Below are 18,778 nucleotides of genomic sequence, written 5' to 3' on the forward strand. Positions count from 1 at the left end.
TACGACCCAGGTTTAGACTTAAGGGGCCCCTATTTAACGCGCGTTAAACGTTCACCTCCACCATGCAAGCTCCTCTTTCTACCTAAAACGAACCTACTAGGGCTGCCTTCGAAGTACATACTAGGAATTCATTGATGTTAATTCTGGATAGGACCAAGTCTTTTCTCTTCCCAGTCTCTCGCTCGCACTTCTACCGCGTACAAATTTACGACGAACCTATTCTTAGTGAGTTTGTTAGTAAGCTGGTAATACTTGATGACCTTTATGGCATGATCTTGGGGCATGTTGCTTTCCCAAGGAACCGTAAGTTCTATTAACACAACGCGCTTTAAAATTCGCGCATACAGAAATATGTCTGTACTGGACGCCGACGCACAAATATAACCTGGGATTTTATATTGTATATTATAAGTATTCATCATTCAAATTAGAGTAAGGCTTGACATTTGGTTTTATAGCCCTACTGACTTCTCTCACCAAACCTATTGATATATTGTTAGTGGGTATTTCTTTTTGAACTCTGACTACCAAAAGACTAACCGCTTCACGTATGATTTCTAAAACCCTATCGCGACAACGCGAGTATCGAGTATCCAGGAGTACCTTACAAGCAAATGCTAAGCAGTTTCAACTGCCTCGCCGCAGACGTTGCAAATTTTTTCGGTACCTTTACCCCATCTTAGTAAATTACTCTGAACTGAGAGTGTCATCTAGAATGCATTAAGATAAAATTAGCAATGCTGACGACCAATCATGAATATAGCTGCTCCATTTCAATGATAATGGGATGCAAAAATCTCTTATGTGTTCACTCGTTCTGCATTTCTAAGCTCATTGCATGGATCTTTTATTTAGAATTCTTGTCTTGCCGAAGATAAGTCTTTAATTTATCTATATTTGATGTAATGACGTAACATGGTACTTCCCAGGATATATCTCTTGGATACTATTAGGTGTTTATAGAATTCTGATGGCCTTTTAACTTTCATCCCAAAAGATGACGAATCAGCCGGTAGCGTAAGCTCGAGCCACAACTTCAACATCTTCCTGACACTTGCATCTAACTTTGACAATATTGTTTTATGAAGATCACAGATTACGAAAGGCCAATTCAAACCTGACGTCAGGTAATTATCGTAGATTCAAGCTTTCTTGACGTTACTAATCGGTTGGTTATCGACCTTGTTAAGATAGTTTTGAAAGCTATCTCATATTCCTTCTAAGCATAGAGTACGGCCAATATATCTATCTTACGACTGAGAAATTTAAATGGAATCATTTATATGACCGTAGAAACGCATTGACCGCCTAACCATAATCCCGGATCGTATAAGATATATCTTGTATTCCGCCTACCAAGACACAAATAGTGACATTTATGTATTTTGTGTATTTATTATATAAAACTTTACTTTTGAGTAATATGAACAATCATATCACTAACTAGTGTTGGAAAGTTATATCATATTAGCGCGAATAGCATTAATTCATGTTGCATCGACCCGAACGCGTTCTCTAAGTCTATCTATCAAACTCTAATTTGCCTCTCGCTTTTCCTAGCATCTTCTAGCTCTCCGACAACAAAGTGTTGTTTTCTAGGCATCCAGAAACCCGGGTAAAAACCTTTCTGGTGATTTGGACTAAAATACCTTTACGAAATTTGCATAAATCACGTCATTCTCGTTTATAAAACCAAGGAAAAGTTTTTTACATATGGTATTTGTTAAGGCTATCGGTCTAGTAGGTATCTTGGATCAGCAGCTCGATCTTTTTTTATTAAGGCGTGAAGATTTTTGCTATCGAGAATGTAACCACGGAGGCGAATTTAATTGAATTGAATACTATTATAATTTTTATTGAAAAACCGTCAAAAAATTATACTTATTTTCTATGTATAAATACAAAAAAATGTCTGTCAAATCGCCTCGTGATTTTATTAGACAACTGAAACTCTTCAAACTATTTATGACTGATTGAAGTAGCTTTAGAAAGTGAAATATTTTTACAAAAAAAAACTAGTAATATGTATAATTAGGTACACCTTTAAAAACAGACCTGATAATCATATACATATAATAAGACAGTAAAAATCGCATGTCTGTACATTAAATATTTTTCAAAAAAACTGATAGGAGGCAATTAAAGAAGAGTCACAGAAACCAAAAAAACACTTTTTGGAATTTTTGTCTGTCTGTCTGTCTGTCTGTCTGTCTGGTAGGTTATAACTTCAAAACTACTCAACGGGTTTGAACGCGGTTTTCACAGTTGGGTTACATATAATTAGGAGCATTGTTAAAACGTTGTTTCGTCAAAATCGGTTAAGGGAACAAGAAGTTATGGTCAATTTTAAGTTATGCGAAAAGCGACCAACATGCGGACGGAGCCGCTGGCAACAGCTACTAATTAATAGTTCACGAATTCAGAACAACCGAGACAAACTTTGAAACTCTTATGGTAAGTGTGAAAGACTGCCAAATAAAACGTATTAACTTTATAACAAAGTTGTTAACTTTCGGTCTAAGACTTGCGAGTACCTACACATTTAAATAAGACATTTTGATTACCAAACATTTTTATCTGCCTTGACCGTAATGACGATTAATGCAAAGTAGTTGAAACGTCGCGTCGGTTAAAAAAATACGCAAAATACGTTGATAAAATACGCAAAGTAAACCCGTTATACATATTTTGCTTACAAACTATAGTTTTGTAAATACGTAAGCTTAAAACTGGTGAATCTCTTTAATCCACTTGTAAATGTAGTAATTAATATATTAGTAAATTATCATGAATAGCACAAAATCCAGTAGACAAGCCACTTGAATTGGAAATTTGAAATTAGTGAAGTTATTTCAAAGTTATTCAATGTGCTTGAGAATGTGCTTATATAATTGTAATGTACATTGCAGAAAAAGGGCACAGTCGTCGAAGTATTTGTAAGAATTTAAAGGTTTTACGAATATTAAAACATATCAAGACACGCCATAACATCTGACGTGAGCGCGACCGGCTGTCTGTTGATACGTTACCAAGTTTCATGTTTGATTTCACAGTCCTGTTCAGTTGGATCTCTTTCGCGTAACCAGCTCTCTAAATGCCTTAGTTTTTTTAACACAACAAAGAATTTACACTAGAAAAATTAACCATGCCTATTAGTAATTACGAAGATTACCTAAATTCACATATTATTTAATTTTTTGTACCGCAATGCTCCTAATTTTTGAGAACGATACACATGCCACATTTTCTTTCCAATCCAACAAAGACCCGTACCCTTAGAACATAACATTTAATCTAATTTCCTAGAATATCCACATTTATTTCACCCAGATCTCCTTATTAAACAAAAAAATATTTAAGCCATTGCATGGACTTGTAAGCAAAACAAGTTACAATGTTGCTGTTAGGTAGTTAACTGTTATATTATTTTGATAACATTCCTGTGTCTAAAAATTTTATTTAATTACTAAGAGTTAAATTTGAATTTTCAGGCCCATAGCAAATTTATTTGCAACATCCTGCTTATATTAAAAATGCATTACTTTGTGAATATACGGATCAAGTGAAACTACTAAACTACATTGATAAAATTTTACAGAAATATAGTGTGGTATCAGAACATTTAGTCTATAATGTAGTTCGCGAGGGATCACAGCATAAAAATTTTGTAAGTTACGTAACTAGATTAGATTATAGATGTCGCTACTTGTTGATTACCATATCCATTATTTTAAGACTTTATGCATTACGCTCCGAGTTTAATTCCGAAGTTCATACCGACGAAGTCGCGGGCAAAAATTAGTATGGACATATAAATTTAAAAAAAAAAACTTTTTCATACATATACGAAAATCTAGTATAATAATAATAATTTATGATTTAAAATCAATAAATATAATAAGCTACTGTTAATGTCTTTATTACGATAACTGTTAATATCATACAATGTTTGGAAAAATACAGCCGCAACACACTATATACAAAGTTATCAAAATACATTAAAGACAGATTATAATTCAATGAAAAAAAAATATCATATCCAGTTAATAGTTACAAAACTATATTTAATTTGAAATAAATACATATATTTATATAAGTCTATATAATACATATTAAATTATCTGCCATGGCAACACTTGATGTACATTTACAAACGTAAAGTACTAATGAATCTAGATATCAAGATAGTTGATATCGTCGACAGATTAAAAATATAAATTAGCTGCATTTTTTTTTTTACATATCAATGTATTGAAAGAAAACTTATTCTTAATATACATTTGAATTGGCAACAACGGCGAACACTACACAAGGCGTTGACAATAACCTTTGTTATATTAAAAATACATTATTTGTATTATTTAATAGAATATTGTCTGATTTTTTTTAAACGATAAATGTATATATAAATTATACAAAAAATAATCAATTCGAGTAACTATTTAATGTCATTAATGTGATAATGAAACTGAAAAATATCATTGTCCTATAATAGAAAAAAAATATATTTTTTTTACGGACTATTACTATTTTTAATTCTAACAGGTACTTTGCGGTGAGGCACCTTATTGTGATGTTCAGAATATCAAAACTAGATTAATTAAAATATATATTTGTAGAGATTTTTCTGTTTTCTTTTATAATATTCGAGTTATTGTTATGAAATAACTTATTTATAATTTCGAGAATATAGAATAATCTCATCGTAATCAGCCAACGCTAGTAGTTTTATTCAATAACCTCATTCCTTATTTCTCGAGTACATGTATAACGATGATTTCAATATATTATATTCTTATAATCAAATCAACGTTTAATCGATTTCAGACTTTTAATAAAAAATAGTTTGGACTATCATTGCCTCGTTGGACTATAACAAACATGTAAAGATTACAACAATGAAGCGCTACAGAAGTTTGAATCAATAAATTATAGTTAAATGTCATGTTGGAGTATAATCTCATCGTTTAAATGGACAGGGCGGTGCGGGTCTGTGGGGCCGAGGCACCGGTTCGTAAACTTCATCGTACACACACGTATTCGTATTCGTATTCGTAGGTGTACTTGTATTCGCATTCATGTAACTCGAGCTCGAATACACACTCGGCTCGCCGATCTCACTGTATATGTTAGATTCGTTCACCTCGTCGTACGTAGCGCGGCGCGAGGTCGATGGCCCGTAGCGACCGCTGTACTGCAAGTAATCTATATTCTGATATGTCTTGAATACTGAATAGTTTTTGGAGTTTTCCAAGTTCTCGCTGAAATTTTTCAACTTCTCTCCATCCTCCTGTTTGGGCACGTACATGTTTTTTGTATAGTCCATGTCGACGCTGCCGGCTGGCGTCGACAGTTTCTTGTAATAGTCTTTAGTTTCCAGTACTAATGGTTGGGTCGGATTTATTTCGAAATTGCTGTAAATCGGTATATCGCCGTACCCGCCGTTAGTGTTGTGAGATGTCGCGGGCGTGTCGCAGTTCGCGTATAGATCGCTGTTAGTATTCTTCGCTCTGAGATTCAATGATTCGGATATTCTGTCGTCCAGCGATATTTGTGTGGGAGATTTTGTGTTAGATTCGTATTTATTTTCCGAACTCGTATTTTCGTTGTGCGTGCTTCTAATGCACGCCTGTATGGAGGTCGTATACGCGTTGGACAACAAGCCGTAGTTATTCTGGTTGTTTTGCTGGTTATTCTGCTGGTTAGTATTGTTCAGGCCGACCGGAATTATATTGTTATATAATTCTGCATCTGAACTATTAGATAAGGTATTCGAGTACGTCTGAGATTGAAGACTGAGTCGGTTGAGGGAATCGTTCAACTGTATGTCGTAGTTGGCTCTCGGTTGAGATTCGTTGTTTGACAGCCACGGGTTCGTTGTATCGAACGGGTCGTGCTGTGGTTGTGGTTGCGTAACATTCAATCCGTCCAATGACTTAGCACCGTATATGCTTCGACTTGTCTGTGGTTCCGTACAGTACGTCGGCAGACTTTCAATGCTGTGCTGAGCCCAATCTAATTCAGGACCTGGAAAATTGTATATCTCTTTATTTTTTGATATGACTTGGTAATTATAGTGTCGCAGGAAATTATCATAACCGACTAGACTTCTTCATTAACGTTCTATAATAACCTTTTGTCTTGAGTGTTACTAATATATTTTTAATTTTAATGATGTGTACTATTTTATCTATAGATTTACATTTTTTTTTTAAATAACAATCTTAATAGCATATGAGAATTTACTAATTTTAAACCCCGATGCAAAAAGTGAAAAGTTTTGGCGTCGCGGCTGTTGGTGGATGTGTGTATGTCGGTGTGAGTGTGTCTGTGTGCCTGTTTTGTCGTAACTCTCAAACGGATCGACCGCTTTCGATGCAGTTTTCTCATTGCAAGCCAATTTCAGTTTTGCAAATGTCATTCCAGCAGTGTGAGAGTACCAGCTCTCTTCCAGAATTATGTGAATCATCTTCCGTGTATATATGTGTGTCAGTAAACAAAAGTGCCTATGGGTTACTTTAAATTTAACACAATTTAGTTATTATTTATTAAGCTTTAAATATTTATGTACACTGTCATATATGTCGCTGCTATTGCATTCAGACCTATTAACAATGGATACCTATTCCTTAAGTGTTTTATTTTTTTACGTACCATTTAATAACTAATGTCATTTAAATAAAACTAATATTTTTTTGGATTCACTAAGCGTTTTTATTATATTAGCTACATACTACAAAAACGAGATTTTTCATCTCGTCTGCCAGCGATCACGGTTGCTGCCAAGTAACCGAAACGTCGGGATTATGTAGGTGAAATGATAAAACGCCAAGTAAATCGGAAAATAATATTTTTTTCTTTAATGAATACTCGCGAGTCTTGGTCTCATCATTGCTAATACCATGATGATAGTTATATATTTAGTACAATATATTTTTATATCAATTCACATATTGGACTGATTATTTAAGTTTTCATTGTACTAGAAATTTATGAGTGACTAGCTAATAGGCGATGTAAATCAATCGCACTATCCATAGATTTGAATGTTGCCATATAAAATCATCTTTATAAGTATATTATAACAATAGATATTTTATGATCAGTGATTGTTTAGATTTTAAGATAACTCATTGTAACTTAATAATTAATATTAAAAGTAAGTGACGTGGTTTGGAAAAAATAATTATTGTGTAAACATTAGGTTCGACAGCATCCCAGTGAAAACTGAACCTGGAATTGGGAAGTAAGAGTGTGTACGAACCTTATATGTGACTTGTAAAAATACAATGCAGGAAAAAACAGGCTAATTGTGACGTGACAGTTAATAGCTACTCAGAAATTCTGTTTTTACGGATCAGATTTGATGTGTTTTTTGGACACCTTAAATCTCAATAGTTACCGATTTCAGGAACATCGATGGGCTCGTCCAATATCGATACATTGTTGTGTGTCGCCTGTTTGTTTGCGGTCGTGGTTTCGGTGCGCGGCGGTAGGTCTAAGTCGATAAGCAAGTCCTCTTTCACTGTAATACAGATAACACAAATTTTAATTGAGTCAATAAGAAAATGTAATTGCAATGTTTATTGCGAAGCAAAATTATGTAGAACAATTGTATGAATGAAAAATAACACGTTGTCCAAAGTCCAGTCCATTTATTTAAATTAATATCTGACTAGCTTTACTTTTATTCAGAATAATATATCATTTTAACTTTTCTCGGGATCGTAAATTTTTCACATCATAGACTCGGGCATCTTTGATTTTAGTTTAACCTAGTTTCAGGCGCCTGTATTTTAAACTTAGCATAAAATCAGGCACCTTTGTTTTAAACTTAAACAAGACTCGGGGACATGTTTTAAGATTTAATACAATCAGGCGCCTATACATAGATTCTAACATAGCTTAATGTAAACTCAGGCACCTATGTTTTAGTTTAACCTAGACTCGGGCTAATATATATCTCACCTTGCCCTAAGCTCTTGGAGTAGTTATCTCTGACAGTCCTCGTTCTATCGTTCACCAGCTTGTTGTAATTAAAATGTTTGCTGGACGTGTTCCCGGCTCGTGTTGTTGGAGCCTGGGTCGATTCAATAGTGCGCCGTCTGCGGAGCGTCACTTCGTCCTCGCTTGTTGGATTGGACACTGTAATTGGTAAGCGATTGCTTATATTGTTTTAATGTTATATGTTTTATTGGTTTGGAGGTGTCGTTGTGGCCTGGAGGTTAAAGACCCGCCTCTCATACTTGGGAATATGAGATCTGAATTGAGAAAAATTTTATGTATTAGTTATAAAACTGTGGGTAAGTACTTCATACTGACATGAACCATTTCACTATTTATACATATAATAAATACATTAAAGGAGAAGCTATGGATTTTCATAGATTTCTATTCGAATTATAAAGCATCAGTCATCACATTAAAAAAAAACTGAATAAATCTGACACACTCCTATTTAGAATAAATTATTTTAAATATGATACACAGATAAAAAACGAGCACAGGTGTTATAATCTGTTAGCCGCACGTCACACCCAATTAGTCACAGATTAGCTGATTTCAATGCCACGGCGCGGGCGCGATGGCATACGTTTCATGAATACTTATCTGTTATGGCGTATATATATATATTTGTTTGGCCTCGGTTTGTTGTCGCCCTTATACGATTAAGTCGCAACACTTGATATTAGTAAAATTTTCTACATTTGGTTGTTTATGTTAATTTATATCAAATTTGGTTGATGGTAATTACTTTTATATTCGAAGAAAAATAAAATTCAATAATGCACTCCGGAACGACGTAAAAATACTACTTTCGTTTTTTAATGTATATTTTTTTTGTCTTTTCTCACCTTTACGATTCAAAGACGTATGAGATTTAACAACCGCTTGGTTGTTCTGGGTCTTAATGGTGACTATGTTACTGAAAAAAAAAATACTTTATCAAAACATGAAATTTATAATAGAATAATAAAAAAAAATTATACTTATACATTAAAACTATATTGAATTCGTAATGTGTTGTGCTTGTGTGAACCTAATATAATAGTTATCTACCAACCTTACTTGACATTATATTATTTAATAAAACCGAGCAAGTATGTTAGTATACCTGGGAAACAGACCGACTTGAAGGGATCTTTGGTTTTGTCCCTTCCACCAGTGGAGCTCCGGTCGCTTGTCAATTAGTATGATAGCGTCACCGGCCTCTATAGACATCTGACCTGTCTTCCTATAGCTGCAAAATTAATAGATTCTTTAAAAAAAATATTAAAATATATTAATTTCGTCGTACATAGTATTTTTATTGTATATGCACTATATATATTTATCTTTTCAGTGCCATACCAGTGTAATGGGAAACCCAGATTAATTATAATCTATACTATTATTATAAAGCTGAAGAGTTTGTTTGTTTGTTTGTTTGAACGCGCTAATCTCAGGAACTACTGGTTAGAATTGAATTTTTTTTTTGTGTTGGATAGACCATTTATCGACGAAGGCTTTAGGCTATATAACATCACGCTGCCACTATTAGTAGCGAAGAAATAATGGAAAATGTGGAAAAAACGGGGTAAATTATTCATTCTTGAGGGCTTTCGTTGCATGCGTTGCGAAAACGATTCAAGATACCAAAAATATATGTATGAAAGAATTATTCCTCTTGAAATGATCTAAAAAAATGTCCACGACAGTATATATCTACCTTTTAAGATTAACACACTAGAACCGTTTTTATAGTAATAAAATTTGGTCGAAATTAATGCATTATTGTATCAACGTAATAATACAAATCTTTATCCAAATAAATGTGTTGTTGATTAAGATTATTTAACTGTGAACAAAATTGTCTTTGACATCACTTAATTTCAATGAATATCTTAGAAGATATTACAATTTTAAAATAACACCGATATAAAGTTCACCCGCGCGCCGCATGAAGTGCAAAACATAGGAGAGGCGTCGTTGCTTGCGAGCGACGCGGAGGGAGCGGGGGGGGGGTGTAGCTCTACGAGGTACCATGCCGCGCGGCTCAGACGCGCGGTCGGCTCCCTTCTGAACGGTTGTATGCAGCGTTATTTGTTTTTGCGGAATAATATCGTCGTGTAATAATACTTTTTAAATACTATTTCATTTTGTTTTAAGGATAATATTTTGCTTCTAATAATTTCACAATTATCAACATTTTTTTTAATTTTGATGTAGTAAGTAGGTGTCATAGTTTTCTTTATAGTAAATATTTTTTGTTATAAGGATAGTATTGTTTCTAATATTTTAGCAATATTATAACTTTTTTGTTTTGTTGTATATAATACTTGAAAATAGGTGTTATCCACATAAATATTCTTATTAGGTTAGGTTTTAGTTTAAGCATACATTTATCGTTTAACGGTTATTCTTTTGACATTTATTTTATCCGATTTACGTAAGTACCAAATACAGGTAAAAATAATTAGGTTCCTAATTATTTACCATACGTTTATTTTTTTCTTGATTACGAGTTACGGTTTGTTTAATTTTTCATATCTTAGGTTCTTTTTTCGTCATTATAATGCCTAGAAAAAGATCTCAGCTTTCTCGGCAGACTGCTACTGCAAAGCGGCTGCGAGTTTTGCGCAGCAATGAAACAGAGGATGAAAATATGCATAGGTTGGCTACTCAACGAGAAATCAGTGAACAAAACCGTGCTAATGAATCGATTATTGAACGGTCGCAGCGTCTAGCCTCACAAAATTTCCGAACTTCGGCAAACCGACAACGGGAATCAAGCGCTGAACGTTCTCAACGTTTAGCCTCACAGAGTTCTCGAACTTTGGCAAACCGACAACGGGAATCAAGCGCTGAACGTTCTCAACGTTTAGCCTCACAGAGTTCTCGAACTTTGGCAAACCGACAACGGGAATCAAGCGCTGAACGTTCTCAACGTTTAGCTTCACAGAGTTCTCGAACTTTGGCAAACCGACAACGGGAATCAAGCGCTGAATGTTCTCAACGTTTAGCCTCACAGAGTTCTCGAACTTTGGCAAACCGACAACGGGAATCAAGCGCTGAACGTTTTCAACGTTTAGCCTCACAGAATTCCCGCACTTTGGCTAACCGCGATCGGGAATCGAGCACTGAAAGATCCCATCGATTAGCACAGCAAAATGCACGATCAGCAAGAAATAGAACTCGCAGGCAACATAATTTATTAAATGCTGCGTTTGCTTATGATTGTACACTTGACTATACTGAGCTAAATGATATTGATATTGGCAGAATGAATAAAATATGCAACTTATGCCAAGCAAAAAAATGGGCGACTGAAACTCCTGGACTGTGTTGTAGTGGTGGCAAAGTAAATATACCAATAATTCCGGAACCAACTACAGTTTTAAAAGAACTGATATCAGGCTCACATCCATCATCAAAGCATTTCTTAAATCACTCAAGGCAATATAATACACTATTTCAGATGACTTCATTTGGTGCCAAAGAGATTCGTGAGGGAAACTTTGTGCCCACTTTTAAAGTCCAAGGGCAAGTTTATCACTTAATCGGTAACTTACTTCCAGCTGAAGGGGCACAGCCCGAATTTTTGCAAATATATTTTGTTTCACATGCAGATCAGGTATCCTTACGCTCAAATTTAAATCCAAGCTTGCAAATCGATCTTATCGACGCTCTCCAAACATATCTTCACGATCATAATACGTATATTCAAAGTTTCAAATACAATCTGGAAAATAGACCACCGAATGACTTCAAACTTATTATTCATGCTGATGTGAAACCTCCTAATGAGCATCGAGGTCGATATAATGCGCCAATAGTAGATGAAGTAGCTGTTCTTTTGATAGATGAAGACAAAGGTCCCCGAGATATTGTGTTGACGGCGAGAGATGGTGGACTTCAACGAGTTTCTGAACTTCCTAGATCTTATGACCCACTTCAGTATCCTTTACTGTTTCCCTTTGGTAATGACGGATACTGTATAAATATTCCACAGCAGAATACTGCTGCTAGATCTAAAACTGTATCATGTATGCAATTCTATGCATTTAGACTCATGTTGAGAATAAATGACTTTAACAGCATACATTATTTCAAGGGATTATTCAACCAGTATTGTGTTGATATGGCGGCTAAAATGATTTCTGAGAGGCTAGACTTCATAAAAAGAAATCAAAAAAAATTGAGAGCAGAAGAGTACATTCATTTAAGAGATGCCGTGGTTAATGATGCGAATATAGACGCTTCTAATGTTGGCCAGCATGTTATACTGCCGTCGTCATTTACAGGATCCCCCAGATACATGAACGAAAAAAGTCAATATGCCATGACATTTGTCAGGAAATTTGGAAAACCAGATCTCTTCATTACATTTACATGTAACTCCGAATGGCCGGAAATAAAAATTGAGTTATTACCCGATCAGCATTCTTACGACAGACATGATTTGGTTTCTAGAGTATTTCATTTAAAACTCAAAAATATGATACTCCTTCTGACGAAGAAAAATATTTTTGGGCCTTCAAGAGCCTTTGTTTACAGCGTAGAATGGCAAAAAAGAGGTTTACCACACGCCCACATTTTATTGTGGCTGGCTATCAAAGTACAACCAGATTCTATAGATGCAATAATATCGGCTGAAATACCTGACAAACGACAAGATCCAATTCTTCATAATATTGTCATAAAAAATATGATACATGGTCCTTGCGGATTTCAATACCCTGCGTCACCATGTATGAAAGAAAACATTTGTTCTAAAAAGTACCCTAGGAATTTTATTTCTGAAACACAAACCGGGGATGATGGTTACCCAACCTACAGGCGCAGGTCTCCAGATAATGGTGGAAACACAGCAATAATTCGTGTCAAGGGTACAGAAATGAGCGTGGATAATAGGTGGGTTGTTCCCTATAATCCAGTTCTATCACGAATTTTCAATGCACACATTAACGTAGAGTTTTGTCAATCGGTCAAAGCTATTAAGTACATCTGTAAGTATATTCATAAAGGCTCTGACCAAGCCACATTTTCGCTTCAAAGTAGTAACAATGAAGTAGAAACATATCTAAATGGTCGCTATATAAGTTCTTCGGAAGCGATCTGGAGAATTTTCCAATTTCCTATTCATGAACGTTTTCCGGCAGTAGTTCATTTAGCAATTCATTTGGAAAATGGACAAAGAGTTTATTTTGATAATAATGCAAACCTTCAAGATCGTGTTAATAATCCTTCATCAACGACACTTACAGCGTTCTTTGACCTTTGCAAGAGGGACGATTTTGCAAAAACCCTTTTATATCACGAAGTACCCCAGTATTACGTATGGGAAAGAAATTCATTTTCTAGAAGAAAACGTGGGCAAGATGTTGAAGGATATCCCGGTGTAAAAAAAGACACAACTTTAGGCCGTGTCTACAACATTCATCCGACTCAAACTGAATGTTTTTATTTAAGAATGTTACTGCAACATGTTCGCGGTCCAATGTCATTTGAACATCTAAGGACCGTGAATGGTGTTATTTGCCAAACTTATCAAGGCGCTTGCAAGGAATTAGGTTTACTGGAGGGAGATGAACATTGGCAGAATACAATGTCAGATGCTGTAATGTCCGAGCCAGCCACAAAATTAAGAGAATTATTTACCATCATCCTTATATTTTGCCAACCATCTGACCCTTTAGCATTATGGAATAAATTTCGTAATGCTTTATGTGAAGATATACTAAACAGAATGCGTAATGAGAATCAAGATATGACATTAGCATATAATGATGATATATACAATGATGGACTAATCATGATTGAAGATAAAATTCATGAGATTTGCGATAAATCACTAACTGATTTTGGGCTTCCTGTATCAAAAAGGATTAATTCACTTAATCATCTGGATCCGTTAGAAGTAGCATTGCGAAAACCATATGATCTAAATGAATTGAATGATTATATTACTCAAAATGAACCAAAATTAGTTAATGACCAGGTGACCGCGTATTATTGTGTTATGCAAAGTGTTCGTCTTAGTGAAGGAAAAGTATTTTTTTGGATGCTCCCGGTGGAACCGGCAAGACCTTTATTACTAATCTTATATTAGCAAAAGTAAGGTCTCAGGGAATGCTAGCTTTGGCAGTAGCGTCGTCAGGTATCGCTGCAACTTTATTAGCAGGTGGACGCACAGCTCATTCCACTTTTAAACTGCCCCTAACTGTTTCTTTACAAAAAGATAGCGTGTGCTCTATACGTAAAAATGGCCCTTTGGGAAAAGTTTTACAAGATGTCAGTTTAATGATCTGGGACGAATGTACCATGATCCATAGAGCTCATGTAGAGGCTCTAGATAGGACTCTTAGAGATATTAGAAGCTGTGATAAAATCATGGGTGGGATTACTGTCATGTTTGCTGGGGACTTTCGACAAACTTTACCAGTAATAGTAAGAGGAACTAGAGCAGACATTGTAAAGTCTTGCCTTAAAAGTTCCCCATTATGGAAGTTTGTAAACATCCTAAAATTAACTACAAATATGAGAGCACATTTGGGTGGAGGTAATATAATTTTTCCTTCAAAGTTACTTTTAATAGGAGACGGGAAAGTACCTCATTTTGAAAATAGAATTGAAATTGATCGTGATTTAGGAGAAAGAGTGAGTAACATTGAGGACTTAATTTCGAAAGTTTACCCCGACATCAGCGAAATAGAAAATAAAGATCATCAATGGATGTGTCAAAGGGCAATATTGGCGGCGAGAAACAGTAGCGTAGACGAAATTAATGATTTAATTTTAAGTAAACTTCCAGGAGACATAGTTACCTACACATCTATTGATAATGTAATGGATCAGGAAGATGCGGTCCATTACCCACAGGAGTTTCTTAATTCTTTGAACCCCAGTGGTCTTCCCCCATATTCCCTCAAGTTAAAAATAGGTGCCCCAATAATTTTACTCAGAAATCTTAAACCACCAAATTTATGTAACGGGACCCGACTTCAAATCAAATTTCTTCGCAATAACGTAATCGTTGCTATAGTTTTGACTGGTCCAGCAGTTGGTCAAACAGTGCTTATACCTCGCATCCCAATGATACCAAATGATTTACCTTTTAATTTTAAAAGAATTCAATTTCCCGTAAAGCTATCTTTCGCCGTTACAATTAATAAATCACAGGGGCAAACATTTAAACACGTAGGAATTGATTTACGCCAAGACTGCTTTTCACACGGCCAACTATATGTCGCGTTGTCAAGATCAGGTTGCGGAGAAAACCAATATGTTCTTCTGCCACAAGAAAATAAAACTAAAAATATTATTTACACAGAAGTACTTTAAATAATTATGTTATTTAAAAACTTAAAATAAATAAATAAACTAAATTGTCTAAAATAATAACAGAAAATTATTTATAAAACCGAGTAGGTTTTTTGCAAAAATAAATATGATGCCGAAAATAACTATTTCACGCGGACGAAGTCGCGGGCATAGCTATCTAGTAATAATAATGTTACTTTAAAACTGATATGGTTTAATTTATATATACCTGCTTGAAGAAAAATTCTTTCTTACATAAAACCTTTTTTTGTTTTTATCAAAAATTCTAATTTAACTTTTATATTATGTACTCTTAAAGCTATATAATCTAGAACATTAATAATTGGCTATCCATTTTTTTTTTTTATGTGAATGGTGGCAAACGAGCAGATGGTCTAATTGATATAAACATAGAAATTGCGGGTGCGTTGCCAACCTTGATTGTTGAGGAAAAGGGAGGGGTGGGAATAAGGAAATGGCAGGAAAGAGTGGAAACAGGGAAAGGGCAACCGGTTCTCTCACTCATCGGACGAAACGCAGCCACTAAAGGCTACTTCACGCCGATCTTTTATGAGAGAGGGGTACTTCCCCGGTCGAGCCAGCCCATGTTCGAGCAGCAGTAACTTGACCACAGCTAGGCTCTACAACCTATAAAATCCATATTAACTGACCTCAAATTAGCTATGGCTGTTTCAAAGCGATTGGTGTCCATATATCTGAGTATACCAGCGAATGTTGGTCTCTCCTTGGGGTCGAGATCCCAGCACTGCATCATCAACATGTACACGTCCGGCGGACACGCGGCCGGGGACGAGAGACGATGACCCTCGCGCATTATAAGACGGAGTATCTCAGAACCATTCAGACCTTGAATGTATTGATCGTAGTAGTACAAATATATATATAAAGCTGATTTACTTAATGTATCTTATGCTATAAACACTCTATGCATATTTCTTTAAAGTTAACAACGTAAGTAGCATAACACTGGCATTAAAAAAACCATTACATAGTTTGTATTTAAAAAAAAAAATTACAACTTAATTTCAGTGAAATTTTTTTTTACTCTCTTAACAATTATTATTCCTTTACTCAATAGACGCAAGACAAAATTAATTACTTGCATTAAATAATTGTGCTTTAACATGTCATACATTTACTGTGGCTATTAAGACTTGATTGTTCAAGTATGTAATCACTTTTGAATATCTATCGTAGTAACATTTAACAATCAATTAATCTAACTATAAATGGCATTATAATTAACTAATAACGTAGTTATTGTATGTTAAATAGTTCTAATAGTCATGTTTACCGAGCCAGGGTTCTTCGCCAAAGGAATACATCTCCCACAATGCTACTGCAAACATCCACACATCGGATGCATGTGAAAATTGTCTCGAACGGAGAGATTCCGGTGCACACCAAGGGAATGGCACACGACGACGTTCACTCATAACATAGCAGTTGTCGGTGTCTGGTAATGCTCGCATTAAGCCAAAATCACCAATCTTAACCTTAAACATTCCAATCAAATCATTATGATATTAAATATAGGTATGAAAAATATATATGTATTTCAAATTTACTTCCCCCACTACTTTAATTGATACCTCACAAGTTCATACTAAACACTATAATATATAACTAATTAGCTAACTAACTGGCTTTGTGAGTTCTCTATCAGGAATATAATAATAAATTATTAAAAATATCTATATATGAATGATAAATAACAGATTAATTAAACAACCCTACCAGTTCTAAATTTGACAATAATATGTTCCGGCATGCTAAATCTCTATGCAGAAATCTATTCTTCTCCAAATAAGCCATACCAGCTGCGACTTGACTAGACCATTTCGATATATATTGCAGTGACACTTTGCCATCCTGGGCTCGTATATAATCTAGCAATGCTCCCATAGTGGCTAATTCACAGACCATCATCAAGGGATGGAACACAACCCCATGTAATTTAATTAGATTTGGATGTTTCAAGCTATGCATAGCTTCAACTTCTCTCCTAAAATCGTCATATATCCCCGGCTGGGTAAAAGCATCCGCCTTCAACACTTTAACGGCAACAGGCATTGTTTTGTTTGATTGATCTACCTTCCATTCCCCCCGTTTCACAACACCAAATGATCCATTACCTAACTCATTGTGTAACCTGTAAGTTAAGTATAAATGTAATATACTTAGGATATACTAGAAACAAATTAGTTTTTAGACTATCATATAGAGATAAAAGAGAGAATACTTCATTATTAAAATATTATTTTTATAAAGAAAAAAAATGTTCTGATGATAATTTAAATTGCAATATTAAACTAAGTACTAACACAATATCCTTTTCCAGAATAATACATGTTGTTTGAGATTCAGTCTGTGTTTGAGGCTTTACTGCTATATCAGTCTTTTCCTTCGATGTTGAACTTGGCGAACCAAACAGCTTATTCCAAAACTTTCGATTCCATAGCTGCAACTTCTTTTTCCTAACAGCATCAAGCAGCCTGCGTATTCCAGGCTTGCTAATACCAATCTTTTCAAGGTCTTCAGCGTGCACATAATCAAAATGTGCTAACCGTGTAATCTTTAAAATCATATTCAAAATTATTGCATTGACAATACACAAAATAGTAAAATAAAATGATTTTCATTTACCTGAAGCTGATCTCTAATTGCCAAATAAAACTGTTCCAGTTGAACATTTTGTAATATTTCACACAACCAATCTGTTTCCGAATCCATTTTATATATTTTATATTTGTAGCCTTTTAGCTATTTAATAAATGTATTATTTTGTTTTCTCTCAAAAGTAACATTTCAAACAGGAAATAAAAATTGCATCTCCTTCCCACAACTAAGAGCTAAAAATTTTAATAAATAAAAACTATATACAGCACTCCTTTAACTTTATAGTAGTGCCAATCTATGACAACTGTTAGATACTATTATTAACATAATACGTAACATAACAATAAAAAATATTTTTATTTAGAAACATTAATAACTAACAATAAATTGCATACTGCGAAAGCAAATACCTAGGTACTGCAAATATTGCTATACAGATTAAAAAATCTTTGTCACAGTTACAGACAGTGCTATATTTAAATAATCGATATCAAGGGGCAAAAATCGTTACATACAAAATCAATTTCAACCTCACTGATGTTTTTTTTTGTTTTATCACTATCAATAAATTATAAACTAGATTAAGTGAACCTACATTAATGTACATTTTCAATAAGCATATTTATAGATTAAACTCCCTCACATTTCTATTTCTTTTTTTGTTGACCACATAAATATCAATAAAAATATACGCAGGTTAAATGCATATTACAATTTAATTTGTTAATATATAAATTTAAAAAAATACAACCACTTTCTCCAGTACTTTTTATTTTTAAGTAATAATAACTATAAGAAAACCTTTTTACGGATTTTGTTATGAAGTATAAAAAAA

General features: G+C 34.4%; 1 protein-coding gene across 1 annotated transcript; it reads right to left on the reverse strand.

Moving 5' to 3' along the window:
* Window positions 1-3,903: 3,903 nt before the first annotated feature.
* On the reverse strand, window positions 3,904-18,340 carry LOC116767364 (activated Cdc42 kinase Ack). Its single transcript, XM_061527211.1, has 10 exons — window positions 17,971-18,340; window positions 17,649-17,899; window positions 17,062-17,476; window positions 16,619-16,820; window positions 15,975-16,170; window positions 9,116-9,241; window positions 8,856-8,926; window positions 7,969-8,145; window positions 7,403-7,525; window positions 3,904-6,027 (listed from the first exon to the last, which is right to left on the reverse strand). Exons 1-10 carry the CDS (start codon window positions 18,055-18,057, stop codon window positions 4,961-4,963), a joined length of 2,715 nt encoding a protein of 904 aa, XP_061383195.1. The 5' UTR covers window positions 18,058-18,340; the 3' UTR covers window positions 3,904-4,960.
* Between the last annotated feature and the right edge of the window lie 438 nt (window positions 18,341-18,778).

This window comes from Danaus plexippus (genome assembly GCF_018135715.1).
Source record: "Danaus plexippus chromosome 9 unlocalized genomic scaffold, MEX_DaPlex mxdp_24, whole genome shotgun sequence".
In the NCBI taxonomy this organism is placed as follows: Eukaryota; Metazoa; Arthropoda; class Insecta; order Lepidoptera; family Nymphalidae; genus Danaus; species Danaus plexippus.